The sequence below is a fragment of the Periplaneta americana genome, chromosome 3, assembly GCF_040183065.1.
Source record: "Periplaneta americana isolate PAMFEO1 chromosome 3, P.americana_PAMFEO1_priV1, whole genome shotgun sequence".
In the NCBI taxonomy this organism is placed as follows: domain Eukaryota; kingdom Metazoa; phylum Arthropoda; class Insecta; order Blattodea; family Blattidae; genus Periplaneta; species Periplaneta americana.
In genome coordinates this window covers 36,619,771-36,645,075 of record NC_091119.1, presented here as the reverse complement: position 1 = coordinate 36,645,075, position 25,305 = coordinate 36,619,771, and the positions used below count along the sequence as shown (strand labels likewise).

General features: G+C 35.3%; 1 protein-coding gene across 13 annotated transcripts in view; it reads right to left on the bottom strand.

Moving 5' to 3' along the window:
* Nucleotides 1-25,305, bottom strand: part of Hasp (Hig-anchoring scaffold protein) — a 797,842-nt gene that overhangs the window by 108,943 nt on the left and 663,594 nt on the right. For 11 of the 13 annotated variants that reach the window (XM_069820307.1, XM_069820300.1, XM_069820301.1 and 8 more), the window contains exons 5-8: nucleotides 21,513-21,704; nucleotides 15,061-15,237; nucleotides 4,977-5,159; nucleotides 1,041-1,220 (exon numbers count right to left, since the gene is read on the bottom strand). In XM_069820307.1, coding sequence (XP_069676408.1) covers nucleotides 1,041-1,220; nucleotides 4,977-5,159; nucleotides 15,061-15,237; nucleotides 21,513-21,704 — 732 coding nt within the window. The remainder of the gene's footprint in view (nucleotides 1-1,040; nucleotides 1,221-4,976; nucleotides 5,160-15,060; nucleotides 15,238-21,512; nucleotides 21,705-25,305) is intronic. The other 2 variants (XM_069820302.1, XM_069820309.1) reach the window with 2 other exon arrangements.

Below are 25,305 nucleotides of genomic sequence, written 5' to 3'. Positions count from 1 at the left end.
AAATGAAGCTAACACACGTGTGAAAAAAAGCTATGATTGGTCTATGCACTGAATGGTGCGGGAGACTCGTTCAGACTAGTATACGTGACCTTCAACTCTCTTTTTTTATCTGCCTACCTTACGTCTAATCGTAAAACAAGGGTGTCCCACGGCACTCAGCAGAATTGTTTTAATTTTTTACGAAAAAGCCCATATTTCCTTACAGTAATACAAAAGTGCAACTTCTTAGCAACGACAATGGAGATACGAGTATATGGGTGTCAAGCAATTATTTTGAAAAAATCATACAGCGTATTCCGAATCTCACCGGTCCAGTGGCATCAATGAGGTCACGTTGCAGCGAAATAAGGAACAAAACTGCTGGAAGGATCGATGGCTGTCATGGCGACTGTACAAGTTGTTGTCTGTGCTACGCTAGCAAAATTTTGCGAAATTTTCGTACTCCCATCTCGTTCAAAGAAAAGATAGCATAAACAATTTATTTCTTGAACCGGTAGTAATAACGGGTCCGTTGACATGTTCGCTCATAAGCCATTAACATATTGTTTTTACGTTGTGCTCATTACAAACAATACACCAGAACACACCGCCATGACACAACAGTGCACGATGTCATTCGTCTGCTAATTCCCGCCCTATACAAGAACCAATCAGATTCACTGATGGCGGCTGATGGAGACTGCCACCACCTCTGCAAGCTGATGGCACCGGTGCGACACGGGTGGAGCATCAATGACGTCATCGGTGGAATTCGGAACACCGTGATGCCATCGGATTGCTCACCAGTGAGATTCGGAATACGCACATATCTCGAAAACTAGGCCTTCTCCGGATGTAGAAATTTATATAGAGGTTTTTTATTTCATATGGAACATATGGAGAAAAAATCGTTGCGAAAATCCATTATCACTTGGTGAACCTTTCTTGTTGGTACAACTACCTCAGGAGGACAAGAAATAACTCTAACACATTGAGAACTATTGAAATCTTCCATTTATTTACCACCACTTCTTCAGTGAGAAGTGTGTTCTATTACTCACCAAGACACAAGGGCAGTGGGTACCGCCAGTGTCCATCTATCTGGCAAACAGAAGATGTCTTCCCTATGAGCTTCATGCCTTCATGGCACCGGAAGATTATACTGGCCCCAAGACCAGTTCCAGCCTCGATATTCTCGAGCCAACCATTGTACAGGGGGCCGGGGTGGCCGCAGTTTATCTCTAACCCGGAAAGAACACAGACAATACGAAGATATGTAAGACAGAGAGAGACGAGTGTAGTTACCACGGAGAGAGTTAAAAACACATGACAGCAAGAGGAATTAAGTAAAAGACTTTAAGAAAACACATCCCGTTTCATTTTAGATCATGCTAAGGCTTTAGAAGCAAAAAACATGCCAAAACATTCAACAGGCATACGCCAGTGAAAAAAAATACATTACTGAGATGTTAATTCAGAATAGCAAACAAATAAAAAGTTATTATAATTTTGAAAGGATATCAAAGATAAAGTATATTAAATATATATTTAAAGAAGCATAAGCATGAAGAGAAAAATTTAAATAAATGACACAGAAATAAAGGGATAAAAAGATTGATTGTAAAGGTGTTTGATTTGGAAAGGCGAAAGGCTAGTCATTCCAAAATCAAGCCCTTTGTTAACCTGTAGTGTGGTAACCAAATATTGAAATATTAGGAATTTACCCGAATCACATGCTTAATTAATGTTGGCATGCTGTCAGATCTCTGGAGAAAAATATCTCAAATCATTTATTCGTATTGTCTGTTGTTTTCTTTGCGAGGTTAAGGCAAATGAATTCTCCAGAACAATCATGCTGTGTTCTCTGGATAATTCATGTTTCTCATTCAACTTGGTGATACCACATGCAGGTTTTGTTACTAAATGTGCATAACTACCATTTCCTTAAGTGCCAGCATTATGAGATACAAACATCTAAGTGCAGGCATGTTGTATTACATAATGCTACTACAGAGTAAAATATATATTACATAACGACAATCACACACAAAAGAATATAAAAAATCATGCTCAAATCACAATAAAAAATATACACATGCAGAAATTTATTAAATTGGCATGCAAGTGAATGGATTTCAAGTCAGGTAAGTTACTAACCAAATAATTCCATGTTGGAAATATTTATTTACCTGGGTAATTTGAATACCGTTGCGTAATAATTCTCAAAAACAGGATTAGGCACTATACTTAGAATATCTTCAGTATTTTCTTGCTACCTTGCATTTTTACAGACCCAGAAACAAAATTTGGGCCAACTAATTTAGACCCAGAAACAAAATTTGGGCCAACTAATTTAGATCCAGAAACAAAATTTGGACCAACTAATTTAGACCCAGAAACAAAATTTGGGCCAACTAATTTTACTAAGTTCTAGATATAATGCATTGCGCATGTGCAGTAAACAAGAGCGCCTAAATATATGCTACTTGTGGACAGTCTTGCGAGCCTTGTTGCCTACATAGAGGAGGATTGCTACCAAGATTCAAAAGCAAACATTTTCATGGGAGCAGATAAAAAGTTTTTTTTTTCTTCCACCATTTTAATAATATCAAAAGAAGTGCTTATACAAATTTTGGCCACTCGAGCGCAATTACGAGGGCCTCAGTAGGGCTGTCAACTCTGGTAAATAAAATTACCGGCAATTTTACACATGCAAGTTTGGATGAATATATATAATATACTAAATACAGAATCTGCTATATTATATGAGCAAAAAAATAACAATAATAATAAATTAAACAATCTTGCTTCAGTGTTCAAAAATGAACTTTTTAATTTTGTATTTGGAGCTTGATAATGCAGCCTTATGAACTTCGTTTTCTTTTTCTATAAAGAATAAAATTCTACACAATTAAATTTAAGATTGTTTTATGTGAAACATTTCATAGCGTGTTTTGGGAAAGCCATTGATTTAATTCCCAATATGATCAGTCAATTTAAGAGAAGAGTGTATTATGATAATAAATGATGAAAATATTTTTTTTTAGTCGTGACACTGTTATTCCCGGCGTGACTCCTCCTTTTTGCTTACGTCTTAGGAAGTGAAGGCTCTATAAAGTCTAGGTCGGTAGTATCGTTCGCCATTTTTGTTCTTTCGTTGCCGAGCTACCATACGAGGAATCTATTTGTCACACCATTAAACATTATCATGTCGTAGCTCCTATGATAATAAATCAAACGCACTGTAATTCAGCAAATAATTGAGCGGCAATTAACGTCCTCGTGTGCTTTCTGCGAACGCCAACGAAAGAGCCAAAATGGCGGGCGATTATATTAAGTATTTATTCAGCCTTAGGAAATGCATGACGTCTTTATCAGCGAATCACAAGACGCACACGTTTAAATGTAGCCGACCTGCAACGTGATTGGCTGCCGGAAATTAGAGCGACGGGACTATAGTTTTGTGCAGAATTTTAATCCGAACATATGTAAAATTTTAAAATTCCCTGTCAGAACGAAAAGTTATATTTGTTCGGATCAAATTAATATTAATAAAATTAATTATTAATCACCTAGAAGTGTACTACTATATTAAGAATACATCAATTTTTATTCCATCTTTTCAAAATACCTTTCGGGTTATGACAACAATCGAAGTAAAATGAATTTCTGTAACTATTATTATTATTATTAATTATTTACTAACATATTTATTATGAAGCTTATAATTTATTTGCCAATTTCTCCGCGAACTTTTGAGACAAACACAAATAACAAAAAGTATGAAGACTCACCTAGTTAATACTGCTTCATCCATGATTTTAAACATGTGAATGCATTCATATGCTCCGAATTAAGTGCCGCTGTACGTTTAGTAACAATGTTTTCTGCATCACTAAATACGAAAAATACTTTTTTTCTGTCAAGCACTTCTCCACGATCGTTCAATTTAAATCCAAACGTTTCACCGAGTTTACCTCTCAAATTCTCATATGATATAATGGAGTTTACACTTTTCACAAACCCCAGGAAACTGATTTTTTTCTTTATCAAACTAAACACACAACCTTTATAATACAAACTCAATACAGAAACTGCAACTGCAAAACTACAGCGGTCGAAACAGAAGACTGGCCCCTATTGTAATCGAATTACCAGATTTTAGATAGAGAAGAAGATAGTTACGCTCTCACTTGCACACAGTGTAGACATGGCTGTTTTATAAGGGATGAGGGGGACGAATCCCAGAAAAGTATGTATTTCATATGCTAGGAAGATGAGCTGACAAGTTGGAAATTTTCTTGGAAAACCATAAAACTTAATAAGTTTCGTATTGTGTTTCAACTTTCAATAGAGGTAGACTAGATCACTGTCCTCATATCTCCATCTCTTTCTGAAGTGTTTGTGCAAAGATTTATCCTACGCAACCTGGTTTACAGTTAGAAAATAACAGTACTATTGTGCTTTTAAGTAAGCAATTTCCGAGAGAGAAATATTGTCGGAATTTTTAGTATCAGTTTGTATTAACAAAATAATAATTAATATCAACTATAACTGATTAATTTTAATCGACTCGATTATTCGATTAAATATTTTTGATCGATTAACCATACAATAGAAATTGATCGATTAATCGATTAAATCCCACAACACTAATAACAATCGTTCATATAATTGATTGGTTTTTAACGACGCTGTATCAATTTCGCAGAAAGAATTGGTGATAAGGAAATACTCGGACCAAGGATTCGCAATGGGTTTACTAGCAGTTGAGGCAACCCTCGGAATATCCCCAAACGGCCAAACAGGTAATAATCAGCCCAAACAGCACAAGTCACACTCGCTTTTCTAAGACTACGTCGGTATTCACTGCCCACAAGTGTATATTTTTGCAAAGCCATAAATACAAGTGAAGACATGAACTAAGAATGTGCATACAAACCAGTCGTGTTTTCCTTGCAACCTACAGACACGGGCATGCAAGGAGGGTGACTCACCCTTGCACTGTGGCATGACTCCCGACCACCGCTTGTCCGCTCCGCACCTCCTCGTGGGCTCTCCCACCAGCGTGTAGCCATACTTGCACTCGTACGACACCACGGAGTTGTAGCTGCACGAGGTGTAGATGGCTTTCCCGTTGTTCGGGTTCTCAGGGGGTGGGCACTGCACGGCTGTAACCACAGCACACGCAAACGACAACACCACCAACAAAAAAAGCTATGTGCAGGAACAAGAGCTGAAGAGTACCAAACTAGTGTTACAGCTAACTTCTGGATAGTTCGTTCAAACACGATGCAAACTAGAAACCGTGTCATTTATAAAAATGTAAAATTAGAAACTTGTCTCAATTTACATGAAATCTAAGCTTTGGTTCATTCGTTTGTTTCACAATTCATATGTAATTCCTTCATTCGCGTCTTCATTTGTTCATTCATTCTTTCATTCGCTTCTTCATTCGTTCATTCATTCATTCTTTAATTTATTTCTTCATTTATTCTTTCGATTTTTGTCCATATGCTCATTCAGTCTTCCATTCCTTTCCTCATTCGTTCATTCATGCTTTCATTTGTCTTCATTGTTTCATTCGTTTCTTCATTCTTACATTAATAATTTTTTTAATTTGTTTCTTCATTTCGTTTCCTCATTTTTTCATTCGTTTCTTCATTCCTTCATTCGTCTAGTCAATTTTCATTAGTTTCTTCATTCTTTATTTTTTTCCAGTCGTTTCTTCATTCTTTAATTTACTTTTTAAATTATTTCTTCATTCGTTCTTTATTCATTCATTCATTCATTCATTCATTCATTCATTCATTCATTCATTCATTCATTCATTCATCCATCCATCCATCCACTCACTCGCTCACTCACTCGCTCGCTCACTCATTCGTTTCTTCTTTCGTTAGTCCACTGGTTCATTAATTCATTATTTATTTATTTCGTTTCTTCTTTCTTTCGTTTCTTCATTCTTTATTTCGCTTCTTCATCCGTCCATTCATTCGTTTCTTTGTTTATTCATTCATTATTTCCTTTCTTCAAACGTTCATTCATTCGTTTCACGTTCGTTCATTCATTATTTCGTTTCTTCATTCATTAATTAATTTATTCGTTTCTTCTTTCTTTCGTTTCTTCTTCATTTAGTTTTTTCATTCGTTCATTCATTCATTTATTTATTTTTTATTTCGTTTCTTCATTCATTCATTCCTTCCTTCTTTCGTCTCTTCATTCAGTCATTTCCTTTTCCTTTCGTTTCTTCCTTCGTTCATTCATTCCTTCTTTTGTTTCATTTACTCACTCACTCATTAATTAATTCATTCATTCATCTATTCGTTTATTCATTCTTTCGTATGTTTATTCAATTTTTCATTTGTTTGTTTATTTATTATATCATTACTTAGTTCAATTGATTCTTTTCCTAATTCTTTATTAATTTCTTCAATGTTTTATTCTTTAATTTGTTTTCTCATCCTTATATCTGTTTGCTCATTTTTTAGTTTGTTCGTCTAATTTTGCATTACTTTCTTCAATAGTTCGTTCTTTCATTCCCTCGTTTGTACATTTTTTACTCAATAGATATTCAACCGTTTTCTTGTTAAATTATTTTTCCATTCGTTCGTACAATGTTTAGTTTTTTGTGCTTTCATTTTTTTACCTATTCGTTCTTTTTGTTCGTTCATCCTTTCGTGCTCATCTTTCATTCATTCGTTCTTTTATACATCCATTCGTGTTCTTCATTCATTCATTCATTCATTCATTCATTCATTCATTCATTCATTCATTCATTCATTCATTCATTTTTCATTTATTTATTTATATCTATTTATTTCTGCCATAATGATTCTATATAAAATCATTAATGTATTTGCAGATTAAATTAATTTGTCTCGTAGCTAAATTTACACGAAATTACAATTATATACTGTACAAATTAATTTCAAGTAATTCTACAGAATGTAACAACACTCTATGGAAGTAGTTTTTCATTTGAGACTCTTGTTCCACATACGAATTTATGACATGTTTAATACATGCAGAGTGAACAATAAGTATGGAATATTGTTGATAACTTCTTAAATTTTAATTTTACAAAAAAAAAAAAAAAGTTTTATACAAAAACTGTCGGAGATAAACCATACAATATTATGCCAGTGTTCAAAACAAATTATTCATACATATAGGGTGTGACAGTAAACTAATTTTTTTAAATGGCACCCTATGTTAAACTTTTGAGACAAATAAGTATGTAAAATCATGTTGAGTAGGTCATAAAACTAAACAAAACACTATAACTAACTAACCTTTATCACAGATACTCAAAATGAGAACCATTCACAGCCAAACAATATCTCAGTCTATCACGAAAACAGTCCACTGTAAATATGAGATGAAACAGATCAGTCATGTAACTGTGAGGAAGACAATGAACTATTTTCGAGAAAGACTGAGATATTTTTTGGCTGTGAATGGTTCTCATTTTGAGTATCTATGATAAAGTTTGGTTAGTTATAGTGTTTTGTTTAGTTTTATGGCTTCCCAGCATGATTTTACATACCTATTTGTAGTGGCGTAGCGTCAATGTAAGCTAAAAAGCTCAGCTTCCCCAGTTAATAATAATTTCATAATAAACCTGCAGTCTATGGACAAAATTATTTATTAATTTTAATAGAATTTATATTTACGCGTTAAAAATTGTTATGCGGCAGCTCAGGATGATTTGTGATGCAGCAGTAAACAAGAAGCCTGCACACACCAGCTTCCAAGCAGACTGGTTTCTTCTGTGTAGTCCACCCCGCAGATTTTCCATCCCTTTCTAACTAAACTACCCTGGTCGCAAGGCTCGCAAGAAGCTAGCTTTTACATTGATAATAAGTAGTTTCCGAGTTATCCCTTTTCGTGAGTTGTGTTCAGTTGAAGTGTTAGTGTGCATTATGGTTGATATAATAAATAATGAGTGAAATAACAGTTCCTGACACCAATTTACTTGAATTTTTTAAGACAATTCTATTATCAAGACTGACTTACGAACAAAAGTGGGATCTAAAAAACAAATGACCGACTCCCTTGCTGTTAATGAAGGACACAACCAAAAGACACACGCATACTTACGTAATGATACTAATACTGTATCTATTGACCGTTAATATTGTGATTTCTCTAAGTATGACAGGGAGTGAGCTAGTGTTACACTATATGTGTCTATTTGATGTGTAAACCGTGAAATCATATTTTACTACGTACCATTTGAGATCATGCCTTATTGGTGTTACTTACGAGGTTCAACCAATCTTCGACTGCTGACTTGACAGTGACTACTATTTATTTTAAGACTATATATTTTTGTAATACGTTTTCTCATATTGCATGAAAGACAACTTGAGTTAGCTTCCCCTGCTCAAAATTTCATGCTACGCCACTGCCTATTTGTCTCAAATTTGAAATCCACGAAACAAGTTTAATAAATTGTTAAGAGACAAGAAACGGGAGAATGGGTAAAATTTCTACGCATTCATACGTAAAATTTAATAAGATCCGGAATATGTAAATTTTAATATAGGGTGCTATTCAAAAAAAAGTTTTACTGTCACACCCTGCATGTTTGAATAACTAACTGTTTTCGAACATTGGCATAATATTGTATGGTTTATCTACAACAGTTTTATATAAAATTCTTTTCGTAAAATTAAAATTTAAGAAGTTATTAACAATATTCCATAATTATTGTTCACCCTGTAAAATATATATGATTGCACTTATAAGTATTTTCTAAATTTTTATATTGTAATTATAACAACTGTAGAGCATGCAACGTTTTTACTATCCAGGGACATAAACAATTTCTTTGAAAGTTAATAAACCAGGAAAAGTTTTATTAATGGAATTTTGCATAATAGGCCTATACTTTTTTTGTACTCCAGGATTATAAACAGTTTTTATCTTTATAGCATAATATGTCATTATTTTACCAGAGCCGTAAAATATTATCATGCCAATCAAAACATCATGACTTCTATTATGATGATATAACTTGAGCCATGATGTTAATATTATAAAACGATTTGTCGTGCAATAATATTTCAACATCACTGCTGTCATAGCAACCTCTTTCTTCATAGATCATGATATCAAACTACCCATCATTACAAATTCAATGCCATTTAAATTTTTTATTGTTTTATAATGTTGTACAAAAATATCATAATATGGAACACGTTTATTATGTTATACGAATATTGCACTCGTCAAAATTACGAAACTCGTTTCGATCCTAAACATTGACTCATGCAATGAAGTACTCGTATAACATTATTAACACTTATAATACAGGGTGTATCAGATATACGGCTATACGTTTGAGTGTATTGTGTGATGACAGTGTTATTGTTACAGGAAATACGACATTATTATTGGGAAGGCAATTCTTAAAAAACAGCAATACCACACTACAACAATGCTGAGCTTACGTCATTAGTCAAGATGGCGATGAACATGCAACAGCAAATTACAGTTGCAGCGTTGGCAATAATGGACGATAAAGATCGTGAGGTGGCAAGACTGGCGAGACGTGATTTTAACGTAACATTGCAGCTGTCGACTGTGGAGAAAACGACAGCTGGCAACGGGAATCACACAGAAAGGAAAACCTGCTGGAAGACCTCGCAGTAGAGATGAGAAAAGCTATTTTCTCGTAACGGTTCCAACTGTTCCAGTTCCTTGAAAATACTAGGTTCCAAATAACAGTACCATATGTAAGTTTTGTGTAACTACAAGGTGCACAGTGGTATCTTGGAACCAAAGACGTTATACAGGGTGTTTCAAAAATACGGGGCATAATTTCAGGTATGTATTTCCCACATGTAGACAATCAAAATAGTTCATTACAACATGTGTCCGGAAATGCTTCATTTCCGAGTTATGGCCTTCACAACATTGAAATTCACCGGAGCGTTTTGCTTTCCGCAGGTCGTTGTCATTACAGAAGATGTTCAAAATGTCCACCTCCTGCTTGAATACAGACCTCACATCGATGTCTCATTGATCTGCGAACACGATCCCAAACTCCAGGAGTATTGCGTATGTCCTCAGAACATGCCACAATTCGATTCCGAAGGGATTCCAAATCAGGCACCGGAGACGAATAAACCAATGATTTTAAATGGCCCCACAAGAAGAAATCGAGAGGGTTCAGATCAGGTGAGCGTGGAGGCCAAGCAATTGGGCCACTTCTACCTATCCATCGATCAGGAAACCTTCGATCCAAGTACCGGCGAGCCGTACAACTGAAGTGTGCAGGAGCGCCATCATGCAAGAAGTGAATGTGTTGACAATTGATCAGTGGAGTGTCTTCTAAAACATGAGGTATGGTTCCGGTGAATTTCAATGTTGTGAAGGCCATAACTCGAAAATAAAGCATTTCCGGACACATGTTGTAATGAACTATTTTGATTGTCTACATGTGGGAAATACATACCTGAAATTATGCCCCGTATTTTTGAAACATCCTGTATAGTATAGCTTGAAACCGCACTATTGACTAGTCGTCGTCGTCGTCGTCGTCGTCGTCTTCCTAACAAGTATTAGGCCGAGTGATCTGTTAGGTCTCAAACTAGAATTTCCAGTCCATCTCTTCTTCGGACGACCTAGAGATCTTTTGCCATGCGGATGGTAATGAAACAGTGCTTTTGGAATTCTGCATCGATCCATTCGTTCGAGATGACACTTCGAGTGAAGTTGATATTTGCTGATGAACTGCATAATGGGTTCTATTTGAAGTTCTTGCATTATGTCCTCATTTATTTTATGATCCCAGCGAGTATACCCAGCTGTTGCTCTCATGAACCTTACCTCACTTGCTGTTATTCTACTGACATCTTTATTCTTCACAGTCCACGCTTCGCTACCATAGCTTAATACTGGCTGTGCTAAGGTTTTATACAAGCCTGTTCTTGTGTGTCTTTGTACTAGTGAAGGTTTCATGATTTTATTAATGATCCCCATTGTTTTATTATATTTACATATTTTTTCAGCAATATCTCCTTCATCATAAGGTGATAGTGTATAGCCAAGGTAAGTGAAAGTAGCCTATTTACTCTTTCTATTCTTTTATTATTCAAACAGATTTTACTTGGTACAGGGAATTTCCCACAAAATGACATGATTTTTGTTTTTTAAATATTAATTTCCATGTTATATTTTTCACTGACCATATTTAAATTGTGTACTGAATATTGTAAATCATCTTCAGTTGATGCTATGAGAACTAGATCATCAGAGAAAAGTAAAGCATCAAGCCGCAAATTTCGATTAATTGGAATAAATCCATGGCGTGTCTGTCGCCAATCTTGAACGATTCTGTTTATATAATTATATGCAATGAACAGAAGTGGTGAAAGATCACAGCCTTGTCGTACTCCACTATAACTGAAATGTCATATGCAGAGGAAACCCCACCAATTGTACCTCTCTGGCTAGCAACCCATTGAGCGTTATTTTCACATTGCTTTCAAGTCTCAATTGTTGACTAGTATCTGATGAAACAGACACGTACTACTAGTATGTATGTAACAGTGGTATTTTGGAACGCACGTACGACTAGTATGTAATACTAATATAACAGTGATATTTAGGACGCTAAATGATCACATACTTCCCTGTATGCCATGTGATGCAGTATGATGTCATAGTGAGCCGAGATGTGAATTCGTGGAAAAGAAACGTTTTCTAACGCCAAATTGAATTCGTAGATCAGGTTTGTTTCGAAGCAGGAAATGTAATGCAATTTAAAATTATTTGTAAATTTTATTGGTCACGAAATCGAAGTGGATCCCAATCGTAAATAAAACCTAACCTATTCTTTCTCTTCTGCTCAGCTCAAGCGTTCAATGTCTCCAAAAATTAGTAAATAAAAGCTATAATCATTTCGATCGTGCTAAAATTCATATTAATACCGTCATGAAGAGTAATAATCTCATTGTAATGAAATATGAAAATTTACCGTTGTAGTTCTGTAAATAAAAAACTTCGACAATAGTCATATTTCAACAGAATTTAGTTTAATTTCAAGAATTGGTAATGAAACTAAAATTGTAAAATATTTGTAAATAAAACATAACCTATATATTTTCATCTCCCTTGATAAAATTCACAATGTAGTTACTATACTCTAATACAGGCATTATGCTAATAATTTTTTGATAGAATCCTATACTCAGTAACATTAGTTTCAAGATAATGTGTACATTTTTGAAGAGGCTCTTCATAACTTTACTATTTATCTTTCACTTTAGATTGCAACATTTTTCTTTCAGTGCGACGAAAGGATTTCCAATTCTGCTTTCAAACAGACGCGCCAACTTATATGAGCTCGTGAGATCCGAGCCCACCCAATAATTTATCGTGTTATTATTATACTTATGACATTTATTTAACTTATACCACAAATATTTGAGCCCACCCAGTGTTTTGCAATAGTTGGCGCCACTGCTTTCAATAGTGCCAAACATGTTCCATTCTGTGGAACAGGCGTTGTCATAATGTAGTTCCAAAGTGAAACGAGTATTTTGTAACCCCAAGCATTTCATACTAGCGTATTTTGGAACGTAGTATTCCAAGGTGCTGTTACGTTACTGCTCCAAAATAACCGTTACGTTATTTTTTCCCCATCTCTACCTCTCAGTAGAGCACGGATGCAACAACAACGGGAGGGATTCTGGAAGTGTTCGACACTAGCCCACAGAATATATCCATCAAATTGCATGTGAGCTTGATATTAGTCATGCCAGTGTGTTTCGTGCTTTGGAACGTGAGAAGTACCATCTCTTCAAGCCAATTCGTGCCCACGAACTTAACGAGGTCGACTCTAATATGCGGATGGAATTGTGTGAATTCGTTGTATGGAAATGTGCAAACGACGAACATTGGTTAAGACAATTACACTTTTCTCCTGAGGCTGTTTTGCATGTGAACAGACATGTTAATCGACGCAAGTGTCATTATTATGCTAGAGAGAATCCTCAAGTTATTGAAGAAACACGTTTAAGATGCGGAAAAGTGACAGTTTGGGCTACGATTTCATGGGAAGGATTGTTAGGAATCTTGGATGAGACTGTTAATGCTGATCGGTACTTGATATCCTTAATGAAATTGTGGTGCCAGTGATGCAAAATGCTGAACAGAACATTGCTTATTCTAGCAGGACAGTGCGCCTCCTCACTGTGCTATCGCGGAGGGAAATTTTGAATGGTGATTTACAAAACAGGTGGTTGGGAAGAAGAGGACCGACAGAATGGCCAGCCCGTTCCCCTGATCATAGCCTGTGACTATTGGTTGTGGAGTTAGTTGAAGGAGAAGGTTTATGCCCGGAAACTGCAAGACATCGACACGCTGAAAATAGCAATTGAAGAAATTCGAACTATTCCAATGTACATGAATCATAAATCAATGAATGACTTCCCAAAGCATAGTCAATATTATGCTGGATGTGAGTAGTGAACAGTTTAATGCAATAAAGTGACTTGGTTAGTATTGTTGTAAGTGACTTGTTTAATTTGAAGAATTGCCTTTCCAACTGTAATGTCATATTTCCTGTACCAATAATACTGTCTTAATTAGAGGCCAGATTTTATGTAATTACATATTTTGTTCCTATATATGTAGCTATAAGGAAAGCTAAAATGTCGGCGAATCATATCAATCCGAAATTTTAAGTTATATATTTTTACATATTTTGGTGCATAATAAATATTTTGGCATATATTACATATTTTCACATATTTTGAAAGAATATATATTTTTTTCACCAATTTTCCCTCTACTTAATTCTTAAGTTATACATTTCAAAATTCTTTATGAAGCTTATCCCTTCGTCTCTAGTGCATAAATATAATTTAATAATTGAAAAAAATAACGTATTCTGTAAAAAAAATGGACATCTCTTTGCAATGCTAATAGTTTGTATATCCCTTAAGAAGTAACGGTAAAGTAGGAACAAATACCAATGCGAAAGGTGAGTCATTGTACTGCTAACGCGGTGAAGGAAAGACTGAAAGTTACCCTGTGGGTATGACCGTTTCGCACAAACACCCCCAATCAGTTGCTCTAAAAGAAAACAATAGTTTTTTCTGTTTTCTTGAGAAGCTTATTTTGACATCAGGTGATACAAGTAGCTAGTCTACTGCCATTCGCATCCAAGTTAAAAGACTGGATTTCAATTGACGATTCCTCTACTACGATGGTAAAATCGTGCTGTGCAAAATGTGTGATAAACGCACTGGATGCTCCGTGAAGTCACAATTAGAACAGCATTTAAAAATTGAATTTCATGTGAGAAATAAAAAACGTGCTCCGTCGAAAAGAAACGAGTTCTTCTTACACAAGTGGTGCTGAAACATTCTTCGTCTTCTATCTATGAATTTAATAAACTTTTCTGCATGGCAATGGTTGCTGCAAATATATCATGGTATAAACTTGGAGTTCCAAAGCTTCAAGCATTCCTACGCAAATACTGCAACTTCAGTATTTCACATGAATCAACACTCCGGAAAAATTATTTGAACTCCTGCTACACTGACACAATGGAAACGATTGGGGCTGAACTTGATGATTCCTACGTATGGTTGCCATTGACGAGACGATCAATGACAGCAGAAAATATGGAAAAATATTTAATTATTAATTGCGCTTTCAAAACAATAATTAAATGAGGTTGAATTACATGTGCACCTGTCATTTTTTTTAGTGTGCAAAAATACATCTTAATAAAGCTTAGATTTTAAATTACATATATTTTTATTTATTACATATTTATCTACATATTTTGCCATTTTTAGCTTTGTACATATTTCTCATTTTCATATTACATAAAAGTCGGGCTCTAGTCATCACACGATGCAATCAAACTTATAGCCGTATTTCTGGTACACACTGTATATTGTAAATGTTTCGAGTACACGGTTCATAAAGCAGTATTTTTAACCTAAGTAATCGGGAACTATTTTCAGACTTTAATAAATTGCAACTCTTCAAAGATCTGTATTGTTTATGTCCAAACTACTTAGCATTTCAGAGATAATATAGCATGCAACTTACGCACGCAGGCAGGCAGTTCCTTGGGGCTCCACGTTCCGTCGGCTTGACAGTGGCGGTCCGGGCGTCCCACCAGCTCAAACCCATCAGCGCAGTGGTATGTGACCCGGCACCCGTAGGTGTAGCACTCCTCGCCATGCCAGCCGTGTGGAATGTCCGCGGGTGGACCACAAGATCTCGCTAGCAAGCACATTACGAAAATATTTATACCACAGTCTACTATTATAATCACGAAGCTTGAGTTTTGAGGGTGCTAGAAACAATAGACTGTGACGGTACTATTTTGCATTGCCTGTAATGAGGCGATATTAGCGACCCTAGTGGTGAGCAACTATCTAATGTTTGCATATTTACTACGTATTGAGCTTCGCAACTGTATATACTAGACTGTGTTTATATTATTTTACATTTTACTTAGCTGAATACTAGTTCGGTTCTCTGTTTTACAGGAATTCTTCGTCAGTAATTCCCCCAGTCCTCAACGGAAATTTCATTCCCTCCGGACATAACTACAGTGAATTGCAGTCAAATATTTTTTTTTTTTTCGTAAATACAAAATTTACTGTTATTAGTAACAGCGGATAATCCCTACATGATGTGCTACACTGTGTCCCAAAAGTCATGGTCGGGTTTCAGAAGATATTATTTTAATGAATAGAGGTACAAATGTAATATGTCGAACTTGGAGTCAGGCCACAAAGGTAAAAACACTAGAGGAGAAGGATTCGATCCGGTGCAGTAGATTGAACTTCGGCGTAGCCCAGTGGTTAGAGCGCTTGGTACGTAAAACCAAGGACCTGGGTTCGATCCCCGGCGCCGGAGCGAATTTGTCTCCTCTAATAATCATAAAAATATATCAGTCAAATATATATCTTGTGATTTGGCGATATATATGTGTGTATATATTAACATTAATTTGAGTTATGTATTCTAAATATCTCCTGATATTTTAATTTGAATTCATGCATGTTATAATTTCTTAATAATTTATAATCTGTATATTTTAAATTTCAAAATCATGTTATAAATTTTTAGTCCACAATTAAGGCCGATTCCCCCCCCCCCCCTGCAGGTATGGTATATTTTGCCTCTTCTTGTAAAGTTTTATTTCATTTTACTGTATTTTATTTTGGAAGAAAGTTAATAATATATATTTAAACATTTCTTTCAATTGCATTTCGTTTTCGACTTCACGTCGTATCAAAAGTCCCAAATTCAGTGCTAGTGCCTACGAAACCTTCAACGTCAACCGTATCTAGACAGATAGCACAATGGATAGAAGACGGAAAAAGTAAACAAGCCCTCGTCTGTTCCCCCATCCCCACCCAATTCTCCTCTATCAGTTAATCTGTATAGCCCCGACTGGTGCCTCAACTTCGAAGTCTAGCGAAAAGTAAAAAAATAGGCATAGAAAGAATGATAAAGTAGAACTGGGAGGAAGATAGCGAAGAAAATGTACAATTTAGAAGTAGTAAATTATAAATAGAAAGTTTTCAATTGTCTGAAGAATAAAATGAGATACATATTTCTACAGATATAATTTAATTTAAAAAATGCAATTTTTCCTCTGTAGCAACGGCTATAGTTACGTTAATTATGAAACGCAAATTGTCTAGATATTTTAACAATTAATATTTGAGGAGAAAAATTCGCTCCGGCGCCGGGGATTGAACGCGGGTCCTTGGTTCTACGTACCAAGCGCTCTAACCACTGAGCTACACCGAATTAAATCCACAGCACCGGACCGAACTCCTCTCCTTCGTTGTTTCCCTTTGTGGCCTGACGGGTTCGGTCCGGTGCTGTGGATTTAATTCGGCGTAGCTCAGTGGTCAGAGCGCTTGGTACGTAGAACCAAGGACCCGGGTTCGATCCCCGGCGCCGGAGCGAATTTTTCTCCTCAAATATTAATTGTCAATATCACAGATATTATTCTGTAGGACAAATTAATAAAATCGATAACAGATATTTTAAGCCGTATTTAAAGTTTTAGAAGCTTTACAGAGGAGCTATATTATATTACTGTTGTACTGGATAATAGAAGAAGAAATATCCTGTCTAGCTGAAAATGGATCAACAAGACGAGTAGACATTTTAACGTACAATGCTGAGACTAACAGGGCACCATTGTGGACCCTACGATACGTTTTGAAGTAAGATGTCATCAGTCAGCCGAGGTCCACTACGAGAAGAAGTCGATCTATAAATCTACAATTAACTATTTCAAGCTGAATATTCTTTAATCCACGTTGAGGTATTCTGCTTATTCATAGGTGCTCGAGGCACTATCCAGATTTTTTCGAAGAATTTCGACAGGAATTTGCTCTGCCTACATCTCTGAGGGATGGCATTGTGATAATATTGTTAATAAAATCCTGTCTAATCATAATCAATCATATGGTGCCACATTAACGCAACTGTATTGTTTCATGCCCTCTTCTTTGTTTCTTTTTTTATTATTCACTACTTATGTTTACATATGAATATTTTTTTGAGAGTATACTGAGTCCGTAAGGACTATTCTAGATGGGGGGGGGGGCAGTTTGTAGATAATATACCGTGTCCAAAAAGTTGAAGTACTATTATAATTAATCTTTGCTCAGAAACCACATACGGTTTTTTTTTGCAACATGTTCTGTATCTCTCAAAGTTTTGTTTGCATTCTTTTTACTGATTTTAATTAAACGACAATGACGACACAAGTGGAGAAGGTCTAATATGTGGTGGTATACTGATTGTAAATCACCAATACCTGTTCAATGACAATTCCGCCGGCAATATGGAAGAAATTTTCCTCCAAATCCACCATAATGAGATGGGTCAAGAACTTTCAATAGACTGGTAGTGTTAAGGGAGAGGATGGTATTTTTTGGTGAAAAATGAGTAAATTTTCAAAATAAAATCCTTTGAAATACTCTGTGATATGTGTGGAATGCATAGCATAACATCTTGTGAGTATTTGTGCCCTTATCGAATGTTGAGTCGCAATTTTTAAACTTCCTGCGTTATGGATTTTTAAATCACCCGCCCACTTTTATTGTTGTTTCCGGTAAATTAAATTTTCAAAAATTTTTCTTTTTCTTTAAAATACTCTTTTGTATGTGTGGAATGCACTGCATAACATTTTGTGGGTATTTGTGCCCTTTTCGGATGTTGAGACGTCATTTTTAAACTTCCTGAGCTATGGATTTTTAAATCACCCGCCCAGTTTTATTGTTGTTTCCGGTAAATTAAATTTTCAAAAATTTTTCTTTTTCTTTAAAATACCCTTTGATATGTGTGGAATGCACTGCATAACATTTTGTGGGTATTTGTGCCCTTATCGGATGTTGAGACGTCATTTTTAAACTTCCTGAGCTATGGATTTTTAAATCACACGCCCGCTTTTATCGGTTTCCAGTAACTTCATTTTTTTTTTTGCTACATTGCCAGACAAAAATGGATATAAATTCTGAACTATTAAAGATACATGCATGAAACTTAGAACTCACATTCTTTAGACTATTAGGAAACTTTTCTCCGTAACAGAATTTTGTTAATTGATTTCATTTTAAAAATACGTCCGTTTGTTTGCAAGAAAGGAAATCAGAAAATTGTTATTAAATTTTAAATGTTTATTTTACAAACGTAGGGACTGATATCAAAATTCTGTTATAGACAGTTTGTAGAACATGCTTTTGAAAATACATTGCAAAAAACTGTTCGAATCTATCTTTAAAAACGGTTTAGATATATTGGTTTTAGTACAATCCTGCGTTGGGTATTTTTTTTTTCAAATTTGGGCCCCCAAATAATTCTTTTTTTTTTTTTCAAAATAATTTTATTTGGTTGAGTTGCCAAAGCTATGAGCTCTCTACATACAAACAATTAACATTTTACACTAAATAGGGAAAAAGTTTAAAAAAACACCATCCTCTCCCCTTAAGGACTTGCCACGGAGTGGACGACCAGTTGCGACTCAACAAACTGTCGACAATGTGCAAGTTGCATTTCAACATAGCCTCAGAAGTCGATCGTCGTGCTTCAAGGGAACTGCATATACCCAAATCAACCACCCATAAGATCCTCCATAAGCGGCTACATCTTCAAGCATATAAATTGCAAATTACCCATGCTTTGCAGCCAAATCAGCTCTCCTGATATCACCCCCTTGCATTTTTCCTTTGGGGGTACGTCAAACATCGTGTGTACGAAACTTCTGTTCCTGATTTTGTCACACTTCGCCGAAGGATAGTTGAAATTGTGCAAACAGTTGATGTTGCTATGCTGCAACGCTTTTTATCGTATTGTATTTATTAACATTCCATGGTATTCATACATTTCTTCACAGCTAGAATATGGAACAAGTCAAAAAACTTAATACTACTATAAAATCTTAATTTATAGGCACATTCTAGTTGAAATATATAAATACAGAAGAGGTTTACAATATAGTCTACTAGTACAACACAAAGTTTTAGTATCAATTTCATGAAGCGTTATTGAATGTCATGAATTCAACTACAGAATAGAAGGCGTGAGAAATTAGGTACTGCTTTAATTTGTCCCTAAATAATCTTGTTTTGTGATTCATTTTTTATATCGATAGGGAGGCTATTAAAATTTTTACTGCCATATAACGCACTCCTTTTTGATAGCACGATAGACTTGCCGATGGAGTATGAAAGTCATATTTTTGACGTGTATTTATGCTATGAACTGTTGAATTAGTTACAAAGTTTTCACGATTACATACGAGGAAGATTATTAATGAAAAGATATACTGATAAGCCATTGACATTATTTGTAGTTTTTTAAAAATAGTCCTACACGATTCTGTAGATTTGGCACCTACTATTATTCTAATTACTCTTTTTTGTAGTAGGAATATACTGTTACTATCTGTGGAATTTCCCCAGAATATTATTCCAAAACTCATTACCGAGTGGAAGTATGCAAAATATATTGTTTTTAAGGTATTGATATTTACTATCTTTTGCATAGATCTAATAGCAAAACATGCTGAATTTAGTTTGGGGGTAATTTCTTTAATATGATTTTTTTCCAATTTATGGATAGAGATGGAATATCGTCTAGACCAGACGTCTCAATAGGGCCTCCTCGGAGCACTTCCTCCTGTCTATTTTTTAATGTAAAAGTGGAACAAGATGCATGAGCAGTTCGTGTATCTCCGGATGACGTCATTGACCGCGACGTTTGAATAAATATCTGCAACCGCTACGATGTTGTGTTCATCTCCGAGGAAAGGATGTCCTTATTACCGCAAATGTATGAAGAAATAAGCTTTTATAGGAAAAATGAAATTGTGGGAGTCGCAAGTTTCAGTGGGTAACATCACTTTATTAATCTAAAATTGTTAGCTAATTTGAATCAAGACCAGTGTAACAAATATAATGAAGTACTAACGGACTTGAGAAAAGAATTTGAGACCAGATTTAAGATTGTTTGTGAATTTCTAAGATGTTTTGGTTATTTTTAATTATTGAAAACATCACGATCTATATTATTTAACTATTATTGTAATTAATATATTAATATTGACGTATCATAAAAATACGTACTTTAACAACCAACAAGTTTAATTGTAATTTTGTTATTATTTAATTGGATTTTATTTCTTTAAATATAGTGTAAATTTAAAAAAAAGAGAGATACCAAAAACCATTTACTAGAAAAATGAAGTATTGTTGTTGTTTAGTCAACTGTCCGAAGACAGGTCTGAACCTCACAAGTGATACCAACAAGGCACCACTTAAAGACAACCAGGCCAGGAGATAATGGGGTAAGGTGGCCAGTTCCTTGTGCTTAAATAATTACGTAACATGTATGGTTCTTCATGCTTTGGATGTCTTATTTTTACTCATTCATGTATCATTAGAAAATAAATTTATTATTATTATTATTATTATTATTATTATTATTATTATTGCAAACTATTTAAGAAATTTTATTCCTTCCGAAAATAACCGTCTATTGTGACATTACAACTCAAAAGTACAGCTTTGTGGCATTTCTCCCGCGACAGTTACAACTTAGCTCGCTCATGCTTGTAACATGAATCAACGATCGGCTATCTTCGGGTATTGCGCTTATCTCTTCTGCTGACTATGCTATCTACATTTGCTCTCTGTAACAACTTTCATGCGTTGGCCTTGAGACGCCTGGTCTAGACAGCCGAGGGCAACGAGAAGATGCACATGTGGAAGAGCTCTGAATGAAAACAAAACTTTGAGAAGTGTAAAAGGTGTTGCAAAAAAACCGTATTGCTCTATGCCATGTGTTTTCTGAGCAATGGTTCATTATAATGATACTGGAACTTTATGGACACTGTGTATGTTACTATTCATCTAAGAGTATTTTCCCAAAATTACATTTAATCTACTGTAAGTTCTCAAAGACTGAAAATACCAACAGGGATGAATGACAAGCCACAACAATGTGTGATGGATGATACTCACGCTCGCAGGAGATGTCCGGGCCGAACCAGGAGGCCACTCCGTCTATGGCCAAGCATTTGGCTCTGGGGAAGCCGTTAGTGACGTAGCCGTGGTAGCACTGATACTGCAAGGTGCTGTCCAGGTCAAAGGTCGTCTGTTCGGGCAGGGCGTTGTGCCTGGCATGCTCAATGTGCGGGGGGGAGGTGCAGTATACTGAAATTAACATCCATTGCTGTGACCACGGCTTCCTGGATACTAGTCACGAAGCATAATCCAGCTTGCGTTCCGCTTTTCATTAGCTATGTTGGCTTCACGAAATGTGAATAGTAAGCGAAAGCTAATTCATTGATCAGAACTATTATTATACAACAATATAATGTATTCCTTAAATTAATGCGATTTAATTTTAATTACCTCCACCGCGTAGAGTTCGAGACGTGAATAAAAAGAGAGAGCGGAGAGAAAAAAACGTTAAAATTAGAAAAAAAAAATAGGCAGAGGGCAAGACAGAAATATAAATCAGAATTAATCGAAAAGAAGGTGAAAGTGAAAATATAAGTAAGAAAGAAGGGAAACCGGAAATAAAAAGACCAAACAAGTGAAGAAAGTGTGAGTGCAGTAGCAGAACAAATAGTAACGGAAAAAATTAGTAACAATGCAGAAGAGAAATATGGTGGAAGTGAACAGTGCTGAAAAGATTGATCCAGAGACATGGAAAGTATTAATGGATGAAAGTATTAATGGGAAAAAATGGATATACTAGTAAATAAGGTAAGCAAGGGATGGGTGTGAAGGCATAGGGATTAAGACGAATGTTTTGAAACCTAGTAAATGGAAATAGTGTTATGATAGTAAAGAGTAAAGGGGTATAGGGTAATATAGTAAACAGTAAAGGGGAATGATATTAACGTAGGTAGTAAAGAGCAAAGGGGAATAGCGTTAATAAAGTAAAGAATAAAGGGGAATAGTGTTAATATAGTAGACAGTAAAGGATATATTGTTAAGATAGTAAAGAGTAAAGAAAAATGGTGTTAATATAGTAAAGAATTAAGGGTAATAGTGTGAATGTAGTAAAGAGTCACGGGCAATAGTGTTAATGTAATGTGGTTTGTTTCAATACGTAAACGGAGGGGATAGTTGAGAACAAAAGTGGTGTTTGATCTGTTGAGTAGAAAAAATTCATGATTTTAACAATAGGATCACAGGAGAGATAAGTAGACGATGAGAAAAAGTAATGTGATGGCAAAAATGTAATGACGAGTTATGGTATTTCCTAAATACAGGGATGTGAAGGTACACCATGACATGATAAATGCTGTTTGACTAATAAATATCATATCATATCATATCATATCATATCATATCATATATCATATCATATCATATATCATATCATATCATATCATATCATATCATATCATATCATATCATATCATATCATATCATATCATATCATATATCATATACCATATATCATATCATATCATATCATATCATATCATATCATATCATATCATATCATATCATATCATGTCATGTCATGTCATATCATATATCAAAAAGAAAAATGAAGAGATTGAAATAAGGAAAACGAGAAAGACAAGAGAGAAAGAAGAATGGAAGAAGTGAGAGGAGAAAGAAAGGAAGAAGGAAAGAAGGTAAAAAGAAGACTGGAATAAAGAAAATCAGAAAGAAGGGAGACGAAGAAAGAAGTGAAAGGAGGGAGGAAGGAAGAAAGAAGACTGAAATGAAGGAAATGAGGTAGAAAAGTGACTAAGGAGAAGGTAGAAGTGAGTGGAGGAATAATTTCAAATGGAAGGAAGAAAGAAGACTGGGATGAATTAACGAACTAAGAAAGACAGTGACAATGAAAAATGTAAGAAATGGGAGGAGAAAGAATGGGAAAAGAGAGGAAGAAAGAAGACTATAATAATGTAAGGAAGGAAAGGAACAATTGAGAACGGTATAAAAATGAAAATTAGATCGCAGGGGATAATGAAGAAAGCATGAAAGAAATATGTAAATAAAAGAAGGAATGAATAAAGAAGGAAGTCATAAACGATAAAGAAAGAAATGTAGAAAAGAATAAAGATGGAGTCTGGGAGGAAGAAAAACGGAAAGGTGTAAGAATGTTACAGGTAAAAATAAGAGGGCTGAAAAAGAAGGGGAATTGAAGAAGATAAAAGAAACACAAAATACTGTAGAAATAGGTTAGTGACATCATACACTTGTTAAAAGATAATTTTGTAAGTTCATTTGAGAATTTTTTTTATAAAAGGATGCAGTTATTAAATAAAGAAAAATTCAAGGCAAATTTTTGGTGTGGGTATTAAAACAAATGGTTTAAATTCAGAATTGCTTGTTTTTACGTTTGACTCGAAATACTGATGCAACTTGTGATGTATGTAGCTTACAAAGATACACTTCGATAAAATAAATAATACAATCTAATGTCATTTTATATTCTGTTGAGGCTCGGAAAGCACTTTCAGCTGGGAATTCAGTGACAAACCAGCTGACAGGAAGTATGAAAGCAATTAAAATGATTTATGAAACTAATGACTGAGTCTAAAACGCCTTAAATAGCTCATAGCTTAAAACTGTCCCAACTTTTCAACATGCAGTTCCGCCCACGCTTTTAAAAGCGCCGTGCATAATAATCAAAAGCTCAAACACAGTGTTTACTCTTTATCAGTAATGACTTTAGAAGCCGTTCACATCTGTTTTACGCTTTGTCTTGTTTCCGAGCTGCTTTTTTAGTTTTGCGCGTTCTTTTGTTCATTCAACGTCATGTATCCAGGAAGCCGGGTCTCTCATAGAAGTGCCCTCTAAAACGTGTCCAGTGTAGCGTGTATGCACTACAGAACTACGTACGCCTAGTGAGGGTTTTTATTCATTAACCTTGTTCCCGTTCTCAAGTCTGCAGCGGCGCGCACGAGTTCGACACAACTTTGTGCTAAAAGGCACTCACTATTAAAGTATAAGACTGCACAACAAACATTGTTCTTACTTTATTTTCTTTTTCTTTAGTCATTATTAGAGCATTCATTTTTAGCCCCATAACACGACAGAAGCGAATGTTAAGTTACCTGTACGAAGTATGGATGACGTCACTTGACCTTGCGTACTTACTAATCACATACAAAATAGTTGCGGAGTTGTAAGACAGACCGTCCACGTAGAGCACGCAGCGAACCTACCGTGTCAATTATCTTTAGTTGTACAGGGACATCATTTTATTTTTACTTCAATTTTTATTGTACCTGAGTTTTTGAATGTACTTCACTCCCACCCCTTCTACTAAGGAAGTTCCAACTCCACACAGAACCAAGACCGCAGATAGTAAGCAGTACTGAGTTACTGAGTATAGTACGTTCCAGAAATATGTTCGCGTTTTCCAGTGACGAAAGAACTTTCAATATTGAATCATATTTTCGCACAGGTACTGTCCGTTTGCCTACGTCGCATCCCGATTTCCCCCACCTGCTTCTGCTCGACCCTCTGTAATAGCTGGGCTGTCTTAGCTCTTTTCTGAAAACATTAATTCCCCTTAGGAATTGGAAGTTTACGTAATATTATACAGCTGTTTAATTTAATTTAAATAAAAGGGCCTCGTTAAGTAATTAACTGTCACGTCTACAATCCTGCGGCATAACCACTTGGACGGACAGTAGATAGCATGTCTGAGTAATTTTATATTTTCGGGTCTGGCAGAAGTGAAGATTGAATTTACAGTACGTAGAGTAGGTACAGAATTATTTCAACATGAGTTACTAGTACGAAGGACGAAACTGGCAATTGGAATTAGATGCAA